The sequence below is a fragment of the Mus musculus genome, chromosome 10 (assembly GCF_000001635.26).
Source record: "Mus musculus strain C57BL/6J chromosome 10, GRCm38.p6 C57BL/6J".
In the NCBI taxonomy this organism is placed as follows: Eukaryota; Metazoa; Chordata; class Mammalia; order Rodentia; family Muridae; genus Mus; species Mus musculus.
Window position 1 is genome coordinate 27,342,226 of NC_000076.6, and position 18,720 is coordinate 27,360,945.

General features: G+C 37.4%; 1 protein-coding gene across 5 annotated transcripts in view; it reads right to left on the bottom strand.

Annotated features, from left to right (window-relative positions):
- Positions 1 to 18,720, bottom strand: part of Lama2 (laminin, alpha 2) — a 635,907-nt gene that overhangs the window by 360,941 nt on the left and 256,246 nt on the right. For all 5 annotated transcript variants that reach the window (XM_017313815.1, XM_011243134.1, XM_011243135.1 and 2 more), the window contains exons 8-10: positions 8,028 to 8,206; positions 4,770 to 4,869; positions 2,188 to 2,348 (exon numbers count right to left, since the gene is read on the bottom strand). In XM_017313815.1, coding sequence (XP_017169304.1) covers positions 2,188 to 2,348; positions 4,770 to 4,869; positions 8,028 to 8,206 — 440 coding nt within the window. The remainder of the gene's footprint in view (positions 1 to 2,187; positions 2,349 to 4,769; positions 4,870 to 8,027; positions 8,207 to 18,720) is intronic.

Consider the following 18,720-nt stretch of genomic DNA (forward strand, 5'->3'; position numbering starts at 1 on the left):
ACACACACACACACACATATATATATATACAATAAACCAATAGATGTAATTAAAAAGTTTGAAAATTAAAAAGCATTTTAAAAAGACAGTTAAGAAAAATTCTTATGAAAAAATATAAAGAAATATGTATGTAAATTATTATTATGTATTTTACAATGCATACTTGTAAACAATGCACAATTGTTTTAAGTCATACTTTGAAAAAAGAAGGAAATATCTTATTCCTTTATGCACTACTAGGTGTTCTTTTCAGTATTTAAATTGTATGCATGGCTGTTTAAAATACTCGGCAATTTATCATTCTTGTAGACAAGAAATGATGGGCAATTCATCACAGTGGTGTTGCCTGTACATTGTGACATAGTTCATTATAAGACACCATGACATAATTATGTTGTGACATCGTTTTGTGATATAACTAGCTCAATCACTATGTGTGTATATTTTTTGTATACTAAGGGTTTGTTGACATCTTCTGCAACTAGCTTTTTGCAAAATTTCATCATAAGACTTCTTAAGAGCTGATTTTTTTTTCTATTTAAAATACCACACTGTTCAAAGACATTGCTTTTAATGATGTCATTTAGTTAATTTTAAGTCACTTTTACAATTTCTTAATTACCGGTTGTTGGAGTATTTTAATTGTGTGTTTAGGGTTTCAAGTGTCTTCGAGGAGGCATTTTTCTCTTCAAGGAAAAATATAACAATCACTCCTTAGAAGACTTGACAAGTTTGCAGAGCTGTCCCTGTGAGCATAGCTAATCTCCATAGCTCTCCTGCTCCAGCCTTTGGGGCACTGCCTCCAAAAGAAGCTGAATGAGATGATGCTTGCCTAACTCTTCTATTATTCATTCCTTAAACAGAGTAGATGCCCAGACTTTTTTAGAAGGTGTATATCTAAAAGTGACTCATTTCCCCTGCTTGAGTTCTATATTCTACAGACTTGCAAACTTCCTCTCCCACTTTCAGCTTAGCCTTACCTGTCCTGCACTGGAGAAAATGTCAAAATGAGAGATGGCTGCAACATTCTGGGAAGGCAAGAAAGCATGCACAATGTTTTCCCCAGTGTAGAGAAGAACTGGAGGCTGTAGGGTGTCCTCTGCAGCATTCAGTGCAGGGGTGTGGTCCTGAACCAAGCCATCACTCAGTAACAGGAGTTCAGTACCGCTCTTAGAGAACAATTTTTCATTTCAGATAATACTGGAATGCAATGCACTAAATCTAGAAAGTTTATTATATTTCAACACATGAGAGATTTCATAATGGCTTTTTAGTCACTATATAGGCAAAAAGTGGTCCAGTTTCAAAAGACCAATATAGTTGCTTAAATAGTCTCTAATATAATACATGTATACTACATAAACAATTGATTTACATAGTTATTATTATAAGTATGTACATAAGTATATATAAAATATACAAATAATATACTATATAGCATTTTAGAAATGTTTTTCCTAGTACATACTTAATATTAAAAATATTTTATTATGCTACAATATTTGCATATACCAAAATATATGTGCGCCAACTATTACCATATGTACCTAAATAAGTGTAATAAATTAGTAAAGAAAAGTTTTAATTCAACTGTCTTTTCATGTTCATAATAATGTGCATGCGACTATTTGAAAAAGATTGCTCATTCACTCAGAAAACACAGTTACACATTAATCAAAACACCATGAACAGACTTCTGTAGCTGAAGCAAATCAGTCCTACTATTCTGGACTTGTGCATGCTTCTGCTCCCTATGTGTGTGGAGGCTGCAGGTGTAATATGTCCCTTAGTGTCAACATGATGAGCTATTAGCTAATTATGTACAAGAAATAAAATTGCCTTCCTGAAAGTACTCATGGGAGAACATCTCAAATCTTTACCCAATTCCAGTAGGCCTTCTCTCACTTTGATAATGAGACAGAAGAGTTTAAGTATGGCGATTATTTTTTACAATCCAAAATTAAATCCAATGGGAGAAAAATTATTTTTTTTTATAAAATGACATAGACCACTAATAGCAGATATGGCAGTGAGCCCGCTCAGCATTTAATGACACATAGAGTAGTAGTCGCACAACAGATAGTCATATGCACAGGAAAAGCTTCACAAATGCCGAGTAACAGCAGACAAAACAGAGAAGCTGCCCTATGTCTCAACAGTGGAACATAATCAAATTAGCCACCGTACCTTACAGCTACAGGGCCCAACGCAAGGGTCCTCGTTTGTGCTCCCCAAGCCACTACAGTTACAGGGTTGGCAGTCTGGGTAACCATGGTAACCCCTGACACAGCGATCACAGTTCACGCCTCCAAAGCCAGTTTTGCAGTGACAGGATCCAGGTTTCAACCCTAAGGGAAAAAAAACATTTCATATCAACACATTCAAAGGAAAATAGATTTAATTCCTCAGGTTTCAGTTACAGTAACTGTTAAATTGGATTCTGATCACAAAATTACATTTTAAAAATGTTTTCTATTATTTATAAATTTAAAGCAATTCTAAATTTAAATATATTTTATTCATTTTCTTCCCCACCCCTAAGTCCTTCCAGATTCTCCCTGATCCCTACTAATTCGACTTTAAATTCTTTCTCAAAAATAAAAACCTAATACAACAGCAAAGCTTAGAAAAACAGAATACAACACCAAAATAAATGAAAGAACACACACATACAGACACAGACACACACCAAACTACAACCAAAAAAAAAGTACACACAAAAACTATGGAGTACACTATATGTTAGTCAGCTACTTCTAAACACGAGGACTGCCATGTTTTAAAGATAAAACGAAAACTATCAGATCAAAGTTGGACGAGATAAACCAATAGAAGGAAAAGAGCCCCAAGAGAAGGAACAAGCATTAGAGATTCACTAGCTTGTTTACCCAGGAGTTTTATAAAAACACTAAACTGGAAGTTATAATATACACAAAGAAGACCTGGTGCAGGTCCTGTGCATTCTATTTCAGTTTCTGTGAGTTCACGTGAACCTCTCTCATGTTGGTTTAAATGACCTTCTTTTCTTGTATATGTCATTAAAGCTGTAACTAAAGGGTCTTTAGGAGCTTAATAAAAATGTCAGTGGTTGTGCAAACACAGCAGTTCTATGTGTCTGTAAAACATATTAAAAATAAGTGGCTACAGAGATAGTTATGCAGTTAACAGCACCTGCACATCTTACAGAGGAGCGGGCTTGGTTCCAAGCACCAATATGATGCTCCCAGTCATTGAAAACTCCTGTTCCAGGGGATTCAACCAGCTCTCTGGTGCCAGACACTCATATGGTATACATATATACACATGCAGAGAAAACATCCATGCCCATTAAAAAACTGTGATCTCCATCAAGCAGAGACAAAGCATAATGAAATACAATAATACAATGTATGAAAACATGGAAAAAAAGGAACAGGAAACATGAATAAGTCAAGTATACATTCAAATACTGTGAAGAATATGCTTGCATAATGTGCACAGGAGTCTTGAAAATAGCTGGAAATAAACACAGAGAGCATGAGTATATGTCTGGAAAGTATGAGGAAAAGTAAAAATAGCTGCATAAATACTAATTGGAGCTATGAGTTTATATTGTTAAAGATGGCTAAGAGTACTTGCTACTCTTCCAGAGAACCCTGATTCAAGTCCCACCTCGCACATGGCAACTCAAAATTATCAGTACACCAGTTCCCCATAAAGGAAAAAAGTGAAATAAGAAAAGGACAGTATTAAATTGTTTCTCTTTATAAAATTTTATTATTATTGCTTCTAAACTACCACTATATTATGCATGTAATTTCCTAATTTTCTATTTCTAATAGATTTTTTTAAACAATGTACTTTTATTTTAGTGTGGAACTTAATATCATTCATAACAATATTAGCATTTGTCATTTTAAAAAAGAAAAAGATTTTATGAAAACAGGCTTTAAATTTAAGGTTATTAGGGCAAAAGATCACATAGTCTTTTTTTTTTTTTTTTTTTGCTACTTTCAATAGCTACTCATCCATGGCAACTAGCCTGAAAGCAGATTCCAAATATTAATTTTATTATGTTGCCACACTTGATTCCTTGATGTTGAAAGTTTATCATGAATTTTAATCTTCAAAGTATTTGTTTTCACTTCATAGTACTGCCATCTGTGATCGTTCTCCACGTGTGTTGTCACCTAGAACCCACAGTGCAATTTCCATTCACTCCCATTACTGCCCACACATCTCTCAATGCTGTCAGCTTACACTGGAACCTGTAACATTACAGCAGTCTAAGTAACAGCATCCAAAACATTGTATATGTAATATGTGTGCTTTATACATAAATATCTTCTCTTTATATTCACCTACCACACATAACACACACGATTGTTATATAATATCAATTTTGACAAGGAAATATCACATAGATGACAGTGATCCCATAAGGTTGTGCTGCCTGGTGACATCATACTTTGTATGAAGCCCACTGTGACATTTCTACAATTAATGCAGTTAATGACAAATTTCTAAGATTTTATCCTATAATAAAATGATGCATTACTATGCACATACGTCAAGGCAGATGATCAATATTTTTGTTTGCTTTTCCAACAATACAATTCAGCATAAAATAAGTTATTATGGTAAAAAAAATGGGGACCTATAGGGCCCACCATTGGATGTCAGAATTCTGACTATATGAATGGAATTACTGAAAAATTCTCTGCAAAAAAAGTGATGTTTGTCATCTGGTGATCTTTTCCTTAGAGCGACAGTTCTCCATTGTGTCTCACCTCGCTGGGCATATTTCTCATCTTTGACACAGACTTCACTAAGGGAGCCAGTTGGATCACAGTGACATGGCTGGCATGGTCTTGGATAATTTGGTGATACCTGAAAAATAATTTGATATGGTTTGAATTGAGCATAATAAAAATGCCAATATTTTCCACTCAGCAAACAATTCAGGAAAATTGGTTTTAAAAATATATTGCAAATCATTTTGATAAAATTATAAGTATTTATCTTTGACATGGAATGGTGGACTTCTAAAATCCAACTTTGTTAAGTAGCTACAAATCTGATACTTATGTGCAGGGGCCTACACCCAGCCCGTGGGTGCTCTTTGGTTGGTGGTTCGGTCTCTCAGAGCCTCCAAGGGTTCAGGTTAGTTGACTCTATTAGTCTTTCTGTGAGGTCCCTAACCCCTCCTAGTTCCTCAATCTCTCTCCCCTGGCTAAAAGATTTCAATTTGATAACACCCACATTATGCGATGTTGCCAGACACACAAAAACCAAAAATATAAAACCTTAGATAAATGGTTTAGCCGTTTATCTAAATTTAAATATTAATTAATATCAAGTTTCATTCTAAGTAGTCATGAAAAGGGAGAAATCCCAGCTCAGGTACCTCACTTGGGGATTCTAGTCTATAATGTACTTAATGTTTGGAGCAGGTTTAATTTCCATACTACACATTTATTTTTTAAATCTTAAGAAAAGGGAACATTTCCCAGCTCTTGTGTTTGAGGCTAGAAAAGCCTACTACAAATGACTGACAGAAGATTATAAAAACAGAAAATTAAAGTTCCAAATCCTCAATACAGCAAGACAAAAGTCCTTAACTAAATAAAATTACCCCACATATAAAAATTATATTATTTTATAAAATAATCATACTTGATACAGAAGTGAAAAATTGTTCTTCTATCTTGCAAATGAATACAGATGACCAAACTAGCAGAGAAAGTGAAAATACTTATATTTATTTTAATAGATGCAGAAAAGCATTTGACAAAATGCTTCAGCATTTTTGTTATTATAAAAGTGCTCAGCTACCTGGGAAGAGCAGAGAAGTTGCTGAATCTGATAAACGGCATCCATAAAAATCCCATAACTCACATCACGCTCAACAGTGAATTATTATGTTTATATTTAAAGGGAGAACAAAATAAAAATGCCAGCTCTCACCATTTTTATTTAACATCAACATAAATATTGCAAAGTAAAAAGTGAGCCTGGCATTATTTGTAGACAGGAGTCTAAGTGTGGTTCTAAAAAATGCCTTAAGATTGCTAGAACAATCAAATGCATTTTCAATCAATACAGATGATAGATTCAGTATAATTTTTTCTTAATAATAACATGAAAGAATTGGGAAAAAAGGTTTTACCTAACCATTAATCATTATTTTAGACACACACACACAAAGACAAAAGGCCCATTTAGACTTAACTAAGGATATGTAAGGTCTCTATTCCAAAATTACTGTTACAAATAAATTTTGAAAAGAAATGATGTGTTCATAAAATGACTCAAATTAAATATGATGTTCCTTCTTTCCCTATTTATATATAGACTGTAAGCAAATATCAAGAAATATTATCTTTATTTGAAATTTTGATTGCAAAATTCTAAGAGTAACCAACTGGTGTTCACTTGGCCAGTCTGAAAACATACAAGTAACATTATACAGATACCCCCCATGTATATAATACCAAATAATGAAAAAAGAGGCCACAAATTTAAAAAAATCTGAAAAGGTGGGTAGAGGGTACATGGGAGAATTTAGAGGAAATAAAAGGATGAGTGAAATGATATTATAATTATAATCTCAAAAAGTAGACAAAATAATTTTAAAATAATGTAAATTTAAGCAATCTACTGAAAAGAGAGTCTTGTTTTCAAATGTCATATGACGTAAGTGAACCTGCATTACTCGATGCCAAGTGTACTGAGATTAGTGCTCAGGGAATGTGTCTGTAAAAATTGGTTCACATTCTATGGCCACATCATGTTATTTTCAAAGAAATGGTAGTAAGTCTAAATCATTATTTCATGCTAAATACAAAAATTTGGTCAAAATGTTGACTGAAGATTAAAAATTAAATTTTATAAATCAGAAAAGGAAAATATCTTTACTTGAACATATGCTTCAAGATAGATGAGACACAAATGACCAACATGCATGTGAGATAAAAGCTAAATATATGAGAGAGTTTCAAACCATTAGAAAGACTAAGATCCAAAAACAATGTTTACCATAAACATCAATGGAATCAAATAACTCATAATTATCAAATATTTTTTGGGCAATGTGTAAGATGTCATTAACAATTTGATAACAAGTGGTAATTTCTTATAAGTTTAAATATAGACCTGTCCTATGAAATAAGGAAGTAATTGCAGTCAAATGCTCTTCCCTGGGACTAAACCACCAATCAAGGAAAAGACATGGTGGGACTCATGGCTCTAGCTACACATGTAGCAGAGGATGGCCTAGTCAGTCATCAATGGGAGGAGAGGCCCTTGGTCCTGTGAAGGTTCTATGCCCCAGTATAGGGGAATGCTAGGGTCAGGAAGAAGGAGTGGGTGGGGTGGGAAGCAGGGGGAAGGGGGTGGGGAATTTTGGAGGGGAAACTAGGAAAGGGGATAACATTTGAAATGTAAATAAAGAAAATATCTAATAAAAATAAGGAAGTAATTATTTTATTCTTAAGTACGCCCAGAAGCTAAATTAAAACGACTATAACATGGCATACATAGACTTGCTTATAGAAGCCAATCAGAATCAAGAAATCACCTGAATATCTATCGAGGAGAGAATGGATTGAATGACTTTATGTACTCATGCAAAAGAATATTATCAGTTCTTTAATGAGCAATTATTGGTGCATATAACATGAATAAATAAATCATGAAATGTTATGATGTGAGAAATGAAAACACAAATGAACAAGTACTGTATGATTCTAGTGCTTTTGTTTGTTGGTTTGTTTTATGTCTACTGAAAGATAAACCTAATTGATATTCTAAGATCAGAAGACAGTTTTTCAGGAATCAAGTCCAATTGGAAAAAGACAAAATAGACATTTCAGAAGTGAAATTTCACATATCACATCCTTAAGGAGATGTGACACTTAGAGATAAGAAAAGTTCTCAGTCACCTTTTAAAGCATGAAGTCCAGTGTTTTACAGATCTTGTTAGTTTGGGATACATGCTTTTGGTAGGAAATCAAATATAAAAACTTATGAAAAAAGGTGTTTCTTACCCCTTTTGGTCTGAAGAATCCATCAACACATGTCTCACAATTTATCCCAGCCGTGTTATGTGTGCAGTTGATGCACACACCCCCTCCGATGTACTTCCCATGTATATTTAAACTTAGATTTCTGCTAGCAACAGTTTCATCATAATAGCATTCCTCAGCTTTTCCGTGACAATTGCATGCTACAGTCAGAATAAAAAGCAGTAAGTACTAATTTCAGGCTTTAAATACATTTAAAACTATTTTATTATCCATATATCATAGAAATGTGAATCTATTAAAAATGCATTAATACTTATTACATATACATATGTATATATGTATATATAATCAATAAATACATTCTTATAATGGGATTTGAAATAATTAAAATCTATAAATTCTACTGAGTAGTGAAATGCCAATAGTTCACTGGTCTTTCAAATATAATTACAATTCCATAGAATTTAAACTACAATATATTATGACAGATAAATTATTGAACAAACCACTGAATGATTAACAACCACATAATCTATGATAGATAGTGCCCATAGGTGACCCTGTGTACTACATCCTGTGGGTAAATGGACAGGGAGGAGTTAATACGTCCTTTTTGTCATCATTAATAAAAAGCAAAACTTCAATAGGCCAGGTTCTCTGATAGTCATTCTATATTTGCTATTATTGATTTCAGTTACAATGCAACTCTTTTCATACATCACTAAACCAAGCCACAGACAGGTTTCACATGCAAGGTACCCTTCTCACTATTGGACACTGTTTTGGAATTAGATTTAGGAATCTGCATTTGAAACACTGCTACAGTTCTCTCAGATCCTTCCCAGACAATGAGACAGATATATGGTAGGTTGTAGAGAGAATCTGTTGTGTACTGTATGGAACTATCATCTGTCAATAAAAAGCTGATTCCATATTAGGAAAAGGGAGGAAGCCATAGGTTGGAGCTTCAATAGAGAGATAAGAATGGTAGGAAAGAATCAAGAGTGGGAGATTCACCCAGACTCTGACGGAGACAAACACATTAGATTGAGGAGAGGTAAGTATCCATATGGCATACATAGAATAGAATAAATGGGTTATATAAGTTATTAGCTAGTTAGTGATGGAGCCAACCCTTATAGCCTAGGTATTTATTCATAAATAGATAAGTCTCAGAATTGTTATATGGGAATTGGGCACAGGTAGAAAATTCTGTTACAGTAGATGTCAAGAAATCGGGACAGAATGAGATTCTGAGGCAGTGTGGATCAGATGAACTTGCCCTGGGTTAGCAATCATGTGATAAGTAATGTCCTCATGTATGATTTTTCCTTATAAGGCATGAGGCAGTCAGTAGTAATTAGCAGATGGGGGTGTCTAAAAGCATCAGATGAGGTGATGCATATAACACCATCACTATTACACCCTCACCACCATTACACCACCACCATAACACCATCACTGTAAAACCACCATCATAACACCACCACTGTAACACCCCCACCAATCACTGTAACACCAGCACCATAATGCCTTTTAAATGCTTATGATTGACTTGTCCTGATCGTCACCCTCTTTGTCTTTTTTTGTATTGTATTACAGAAATTTTAGATAGTGTGAGGCAGGAGAGGTGGGTAACTTTTCCTAGAAAAGGCTGTGAAAAGCTTTGAAATAATGTGGAATTTTTATGAGGGTAAGAATCAGGGAAAGACACTGCAAAGTCTCCAAAACATTTGGTTCTCTGTTCTTTCATTGACTTATATTTGTGTATGAGGTGTGCACTTGTGCACACACACACACACACACACACACACACACACACAGACACACACACATACATGCTGTGCATGTATGTACAAAGCTGGTTTATATGTGTTTATATTCTTCTGAACTGACTGACCTTACTAATCACATGGGTATCATGTAAGTCTACAAAGTCTACAAAGAGTACCCTGCTAATGGACAGCGACAGGTTGTTATGAGCTTTGTCCTTAAGCAACAGTGCATACATACTGGAGTCAGGGGTAAGGCTGAGAGTTAGAATCTGGTCTATGAAACTAAACTCTTTCCTGTGTTAAGGAGAGGTTTTGAGGAGTAATTTCAAAATTTGGTGTCATTTTATGACTTCTTTCATTTGTTTTGTAAATGCAAAATATTTAAAAAGAATCCTGGAGTGATATTCTTTAAAGAAATATATTAGTAAAAGCAATAAAAAATTATACAAAGTGTATTAAAATGTGGCCTGTTCAACGATATGATAGCACATTGGGTTAAATTATTGAAAGTGTAAATTTTTTTTAGACTAAACTTATGTCAACTTGAATTTTAATAGACTGAAAAGTGGTCATCCTAAAATGTGATATTATCTCTACCCATAGTCATGGGGTGAAATTCATGCCCTATAACCTCACCAACACTGTATTTTATCATGCTTTTAGTAGCATTATTAGACACAGTAAGCATACACATATTAGTTAGGAAGATGAATGCATACACTGATAAATCAAACACTATTTTCATAATCTTAATTGATATATGTGTCATCACTTTTTGTCTGAAATATGGATGCCATTTATAATTTTTAAAGATATAAAACTGTTTTAGTCTTTGCTCATAACAGCATTATTGTTTTTCTTACAGCCATGGAAGATTTTCCAATATAACGAGGATGATATCTCCTTGTCATGGTTGTTGAAAAAAATTTTCCAGCCTGATGACTTTCAATTTAGACTATAATAATTTCATTATATTTGTACTGTTTCAAGATTTATTTTAGAGCATTCACAGATATAAACATGGGTCTGTGTGCCTTAAAATGACTTGATGGGTTTAGGAAAATTCACCCAAATATTTAAGCATCATCTTTTAAATATACATTGTAAGAAACATTTAAAGTGAACATTTTTATTATTTTATCATATTTTTATAAGTGAACATTTCTGCTGTCAGTGTAGATGAAAGTATAATACAATACTGAATTATTATCAACCCAATAATTAGAATGAATGTTGCTGAGTTGTAGCCTGGGAGCTAATGTTTAACCTTTGAGTGGCCGTCCTCACCTTGTAACCAGGACCCTCTGTCTGTATCAGCACCAATGGCACCATGGCTTCAGAGGACAGGGATGGTGTAGGCTCTCAGTAAGCTTCTTTTCCTTTCTTTCCCTTTCTTTTCCTTTCTTTTCCTTTCTTTTCCTTCCTTCCTTCCTTCCTTCCTTCCTTCCTTCCTTCCTTCCTTCCTTCCTTCCTTCCTTTCCTTCCTTCCTTCCTTCCTTCCTTCCTTCCTTCCTTCCTTCCTTCCTTTCTTTCTTTCTTTCTTTCTTTCTTTCTTAGATATTTTCTTTTTTACATTTCAAATGTATCCCCTTTCCTGTTTTCCTCTCTGAAATCCCCTATCCCCTTCCCCCTTCCCCTGCTCACCAACCCACCCACTCTCGCTTCCTGGCCCTGATATTCTCCTACACTAAGGCATTGAGCTTTCACAGGACTCTACTTCCATCCATGTCCGACAAGGCCATCCTCTGCTACATATGTAGCTGGAGCCATGGGTCCCTCCATGTGTACTCTTTGGTTGGTGGTTTAGTCCCTGGGCTCTAGGGGATACTGGTCGGTTCATATTGTAGTTTCTCCTATGGGGCTGCAAACTCCTTTATCTCCTTCAGTTCTTTCTCTAGCTTCTCCATTGGAGACCCTGTAGTGAGCCATTTTCTTTATTTTTTTTTCCATTTTTAATTAGGTATTTAACTCATTTACATTTCCAATGCTATACCAAAAGTCCCCCATATCCACCCACCCCCACTCCCCTGCCCACCCACTCCCCCTTTTTGGCCCTGGTATTCCCCTGTACTGGGGCATATAAAGTTTGCAAGTCCAATGGGCCTCTCTTTCCAGTGATGGCCGACTAGGCCATCTTTTGATATATATGCAGCTAGAGTCAAGAGCTCCGGGGTACTGGTTAGCTCATAATGTTGTTCCACCTATAGGGTTGCAGATCCCTTTAGCTCCTTGGCTACTTTCTCTAGCTCCTCCATTGGGAGCCCTATGATCCATCCATTAGCTGACTGTGAGCATCCACTTCTGTGTTTGCTGGGCCCCGGCATAGTCTCACAAGAGACAGCTACATCTGCGTCCTTTCAATAAAATCTTGCTAGTGTATGCAATGGTGTCAGCGTTTGGATGCTGATTATGGGGTGGATCCCTGGCTATGGCAGTCTCTACATGGTCCATCCTTTCATCTCAGCTCCAAACTCCGTCTCTGTAACTCCTTCCATGGGTGTTTTGTTCCCAAATCTAAGGAGGGGCATAGTGTCCACACTTCAGTCTTCATTCTCCTTGAGTTTCATGTGTTTAGCAAATTATATCTTATATCTTGGGTATCCTAGGTTTGGGGCTAATATCCACTTATCAGTGAATACATATTGTGTGAGTTTCTTTGTGAATGTGTTACCTCACTCAGGATGATGCCCTCCAGGTCCATCCATTTGGCTAGGAATTTCATAAATTCATTCTTTTTAATAGCTGAGTAGTACTCCATTGTGTAGATGTACCACATTTTCTGTATCCATTCCTCTGTTGAGGGGCATCTAGGTTCTTTCCAGCTTCTGGCTATTATAAATAAGGCTGCTATGAACATAGTGGAGCATGTGTCCTTCTTACCTGTTGGGGCATCTTCTGGATATATGCCCAGGAGAGGTATTGCTGGATCCTCCGGTAGTACTATGTCCAGTTTTCTGAGGAACCGCCAGACTGATTTCCAGAGTGGTTGTACAAGCCTGCACTCCCACCAACAATGGAGGAGTGTTCCTCTTTCTCCACATCCTCGCCAGCATCTGCTGTCACCTGAATTTTTGATCTTAGCCATTCTGACTGGTGTGAGGTGGAATCTCAGGGTTGTTTTGATTTGCATTTCCCTGATGATTAAGGATGTTGAACATTTTTTCAAGTGCTTCTCTGCCATTCGGTATTCCTCAGGTGAGAATTCTTTGTTCAGTTCTGAGCCCCATTTTTTAATGGGGTTATTTGATTTTCTGAAGTCCACCTTCTTGAGTTCTTTATATATGTTGGATATTAGTCCCCTCTCTGATTTAGGATAGGTAAAGATCCTTTCCCAATCTGTTGGTGGTCTTTTTGTCTTATTGACGGTGTCTTTTGCCTTGCAGAAACTTTGGAGTTTCATTAGGTCCCATTTGTCGATTCTCGATCTTACAGCACAAGCCATTGCTGTTCTGTTCAGGAATTTTTCCCCTGTGCCCATATCTTCAAGGCTTTTCCCCACTTTCTCCTCTATAAGTTTCAGTGTCTCTGGTTTTATGTGAAGTTCCTTGATCCACTTAGATTTGACCTTAGTACAAGGAGATAAGTATGGATCGATTCGCATTCTTCTACATGATAACAAACAGTTGTGCCAGCACCAATTGTTGAAAATGCTGTCTTTCTTCCACTGGATGGTTTTAGCTCCCTTGTCGAAGATCAAGTGACCATAGGTGTGTGGGTTCATTTCTGGATCTTCAATTCTATTCCATTGGTCTACTTGTCTGTCTCTATACCAGTACCATGCAGTTTTTATCACAATTGCTCTGTAGTAAAGCTTTAGGTCTGGCATGGTGATTCTGCCAGAAGTTCTTTTATCCTTGAGAAGACTTTTTGCTATCCTAGGTTTTTTGTTATTCCAGACAAATTTGCAAATTGCTCCTTCCAATTCGTTGAAGAATTGAGTTGGAATTTTGATGGGGATTGCATTGAATCTGTAGATTGCTTTTGGCAAGATAGCCATTTTTACAATGTTGATCCTGCCAATCCATGAGCATGGGAGATCTTTCCATCTTCTGAGATCTTCTTTAATTTCTTTCTTCAGAGATTTGAAGTTTTTATCATACAGATCTTTCACCTCCTTAGTTAGAGTCACGCCAAGATATTTTATATTATTTGTGACTATTGAGAAGGGTGTTGTTTCCCTAATTTCTTTCTCAGCCTGTTTATTCTTTGTATAGAGAAAGGCCATTGACTTGTTTGAGTTTATTTTATATCCAGCTACTTCACCGAAGCTGTTTATCAGGTTTAGGAGTTCTCTGGTAGAATTTTTAGGGTCACTTATATATACTATCATATCATCTGCAAAAAGTGATATTTTGACTTCCTCTTTTCCAATTTGTATCCCCTTGATCTCCTTTTGTTGTCGAATTGCTCTGGCTAATACTTCAAGTACTATGTTGAAAAGGTAGGGAGAAAGTGGGCAGCCTTGTCTAGTCCCTGATTTTAGTGGGATTGCTTCCAGCTTCTCTCCATTTACTTTGATGTTGGCTACTGGTTTGCTGTAGATTGCTTTTATCATGTTTAGGTATGGGCCTTGAATTCCTGATCTTTCCAAAACTTTTATCATGAATGGGTGTTGGATCTTGTCAAATGCTTTTTCTGCATCTAACGAGATGATCATGTGGTTTTTGTCTTTGAGTTTGTTTATATAATGGATTACATTGATGGATTTTTGTATATTAAACCATCCCTGCATCCCTGGAATAAAACCTACTTGGTCAGGATGGATGATTGCTTTAATGTGTTCTTAGATTCGGTTAGCGAGAATTTTATTGAGGATTTTTGCATCGATATTCATAAGAGAAATTGGTCTGAAGTTCTCTATCTTTGTTGGGTCTTTCTGTGGTTTAGGTATCAGAGTAATAGTGGCTTCATAAAATGAGTTGGGTAGAGTACCTTCTACTTCTATTTTGTGAAATAGTTTGTGCAGAATTGGAATTAGATCTTCTTTGAAGGTCTGATAGAACTCTGCACTAAACCCATCTGGTCCTGGGCTTTTTTTGGTTGGGAGACTATTAATAACTGCTTCTATTTCTTTAGGTGATATGGGACTGTTTAGATGGTCAACTTGATCCTGATTCAACTTTGGTACCTGGTATCTGTCCAGAAATTTGTCCATTTCGTCCAGGTTTTCCAGTTTTGTTGAGTATAGCCTTTTGTAGAAGGATCTGATGGTGTTTTGGATTTCTTCAGGATCTGTTGTTATGTCTCCCTTTTCATTTCTGATTTTGTTAATTAGGATTTTGTCCCTGTGCCCTTTAGTGAGTCTAGCTAAGGGTTTATCTATCTTGTTGATTTTCTCAAAGAACCAACTCCTCGTTTGGTTAATTCTTTGAATAGTTCTTCTTGTTTCCACTTGGTTGATTTCACCCCTGAGTTTGATTATTTCCAGCCGTCTACTCCTCTTGGGTGAATTTGCTTCCTTTTTTTCTAGGGCTTTTAGATGTGTTGTCAAGCTGCTAGTATGTGCTGTCTCCCGTTTCTTCTTGGAGGCACTCAGCGCTATGAGTTTCCCTCTTAGAAATGCTTTCATTGTGTCCCATAGGTTTGGGTACGTTGTGGCTTCATTTTCATTAAACTCTAAAAAGTCTTTAATTTCTTTCTTTATTCCTTCCTTGACCAAGGTATCATTGAGAAGAGTGTTATTCAGTTTCCACGTGAATGTTGGCTTTCCATTATTTATGTTGTTATTGAAGATCAGTCTTAGGCCATGGTGGTCTGATAGGATACATGGGACAATTTCAATATTTTTGTATCTATTGAGGCCTGTTTTGTGACCAATTATATGGTCAATTTTGGAGAAGGTCCCGTGAGGTGCTGAGAAGAAGGTATATCCTTTTGTTTTAGGATAAAATGTTCTGTAGATATCTGTCAGGTCCATTTGTTTCATAACTTCTGTTAGTTTCACTGTGTCCCTGTTTAGTTTCTGTTTCCACGATCTGTCCTTTGAAGAAAGTGGTGTGTTGAAGTCTCCCACTATTATTGTGTGAGGTGCAATGTATGCTTTGAGCTTTACTAAAGTGTCTCTAATGAATGTGGCTGCCCTGGCATTTGGTGCGTAGATATTCAGAATTGAGAGTTCCTCTTGGAGGATTTTACCTTTGATGAGTATGAAGTGTCCCTCCTTGTCTTTTTTGATAACTTTGGGTTGGAAGTCGATTTTATCCGATATTAAAATGGCTACTCCAGCTTGTTTCTTCAGTCCATTTGCTTGGAAAATTGTTTTCCAGCCTTTCACTCTGAGGTAGTGTCTGTCTTTTTCCCTGAGATGGGTTTCCTGTAAGCAGCAGAATGTTGGGTCCTGTTTGTGTAGCCAGTCTGTTAGTCTATGTCTTTTTATTGGGGAATTGAGTCCATTGATATTAAGAGATATTAAGGAAAAGTAATTGTTGCTCCCTTTTATTTTTGTTGTTAGAGTTGGCATTCTGTTCTTGTGGCTGTCTTCTTTTTGGTTTGTTGAATGATTACTTTCTTGGTTGTTCTAGGGCGTGATTTCCGTCCTTGTATTGCTTCTTTTCTGTTATTATCCTTTGAAGGGCTGGATTCGTGGAAAGATATTGTGTGAACTTGGTTTTGTCGTGGAATACTTTGGTTTCTCCATCTATGGTAATTGAGAGTTTGGCCGGGTATAGTAGCCTGGGCTGGCATTTGTGTTCTCTTAGTGTCTGTATAACATCTGTCCAGGCTCTTCTGGCTTTCATAGTCTCTGGTGAAAAGTCTGGTGTAATTCTGATAGGCCTTCCTTTATATGTTACTTGACCTTTCTCCCTTACTGCTTTTAATATTCTATCTTTATTTAGTGCATTTGTTGTTCTGATTATTATGTGTCGGGAGGAATTTCTTTTCTGGTCCAGTCTATTTGGAGTTCTGTATGCTTCTTGTATGATCATGGGCATCTCTTTTTTTATGTTTGGGAAGTTTTCTTCTATTATTTTGTTGAAGATATTAGCTGGCCCTTTAAGTTGAAAATCTTCATTCTCATCAATTCCTATTATCCGTAGGTTTGGTCTTCTCATTGTGTCCTGGATTACCTGGATGTTTTGAGTTAGGATCCTTTTGCATTTTGTATTTTCTTTGACTGTTGTGTCGATGTTCTCTATGGTATCTTCTGCACCTGAGATTCTCTCTTCCATTTCTTGTATTCTGTTGCTGATGCTCGCATCTATGGTTCCAGATCTCTTTCCTAGGGTTTCTATCTCCAGCGTTGCCTCGCTTTGGGTTTTCTTTATTGTGTCTACTTCCCCTTTTAGTTCTAGTATGGTTTTGTTCATTTCCATCACCTGTTTGGCTGTGTTTTCCTGCTTTTCTTTAAGAGCCTGTAACTCTTTAGCAGTGCTCTCCTGTAAATCTTTAAGTGACTTATGAAAGTCCTTCTTGATGTCCTCTATCATCATCATGAGAAATGTTTTTAAATCTGGGTCTAGATTTTCGGTTGTGTTGGGGTGCCCAGGACTAGGTGGGGTGGGAGTGCTGCGTTCTGATGATGGTGAGTGGTCTTGATTTCTGTTAGTAGGATTCTTACGTTTGCCTTTCGCCATCTGGTAATCTCTGAAGCTAGCTGTTTTAGTTGTCACTGTTAAGAGCTTGTTCTTCAGGTGACTCTGTTAGCCTCTATGAGCAGACCTGGAGGGTAGCACTCTCCTTAGTTTCAGTGGGCAGAGTATTCTCTGCAGGCAAGCTCTCTTCTTGCAAGGCAGGTACCCAGATATCTGGTGTTCGAACCAGACTCCTGGCAGAAGTTGTGTTCCACTCACTAGAGGTCTTAGGATCACGTGTGGAATCCTGTGTGGGCCCTTGCGGGTGTCAGGCGACTCAGCTGGCAAGGTAGCCGGGGCTCGAGTGGAGTGGAAGGGGTTTGTGCCCCAGATCAAGCCCGGGTAGCCTGCTTCCCTATGTACCGCAGTCTCAAGTTCCACGCGATTGGATTGGGGTAGGCGCTGTGTTCACTCACCAGAGGTCTTAGGGTCCCGTGGGGAGTCCCGTGTGGGCCCTTGCGGGTGTTGGGCAAGACTCTGCTGTCAAGGTAGCCCGGGGCTCGAGTCTCGAGTCGAGCGGAAGGGACTTGTGCCCCAGATCAGGCCCGGGTAGCCTGCTTCCCTATGTACCGCAGTCTCGAGTTCCGCGCGATTGGATTGGGGCAGGCACTGTGATCCACTCACCAGAGGTCTTAGGGTCCCGTGGGGAGTCCCGTGTGGACCCTTGCGGGTGTTGGGCAAGACTCTGCTGGCAAGGTAGCCCGGGGCTCGAGTCTCGAGTCGAGTGGAAGGGACTTGTGCCCCAGATCAGGCCCGGGTAGCCTGCTTCCCTATGTACCGCAGTCTCAAGTTCCGCGCGATTGGATTGGGGCAGGCACTGTGGTCCACTCACCAGAGGTCTTAGGGTCCCGTGGGGAGTCCCGTGTGGGCCCTTGCGGGTGTTGGGCAAGACTCTGCTGGCAAGGTAGCCCGGGGCTCGAGTCTCGAGTCGAGCGGCGCCATTTTCTACTCTGTCTTCAGCAACCTTCTCCCCACAGAAAATAGAAACAGATACATTGCCTATGGTGTGATGTTTAGCTAGTCTTATGGTTAAGATATTTACCATTAATTTCTGGGTTTTGAAAATCTTTAGTATTCAGACTGTGGAAATATTCTGTCCTCCTCTACTCTACAAGTAAAGGACTTAAAATCTCCAATATTTCAAAATTATATAAGAACAGATGGATCCTGCTAGATCGAGGGTGACTGGGAGCAAAGAGTAGCCCTGAAGTGGTGTTTGAGTTTTCAATCGCAGCTAATCCTATGCATGTGTCCACTAATGATAGAAACAGGTGGAAACAGGTAGAGGTATATCAAAGAACAAACAGTATAAGTGAAGAAAGGAAAAGTACTCAAAAAATACAGGTAACACATGTCACACCCAAAATC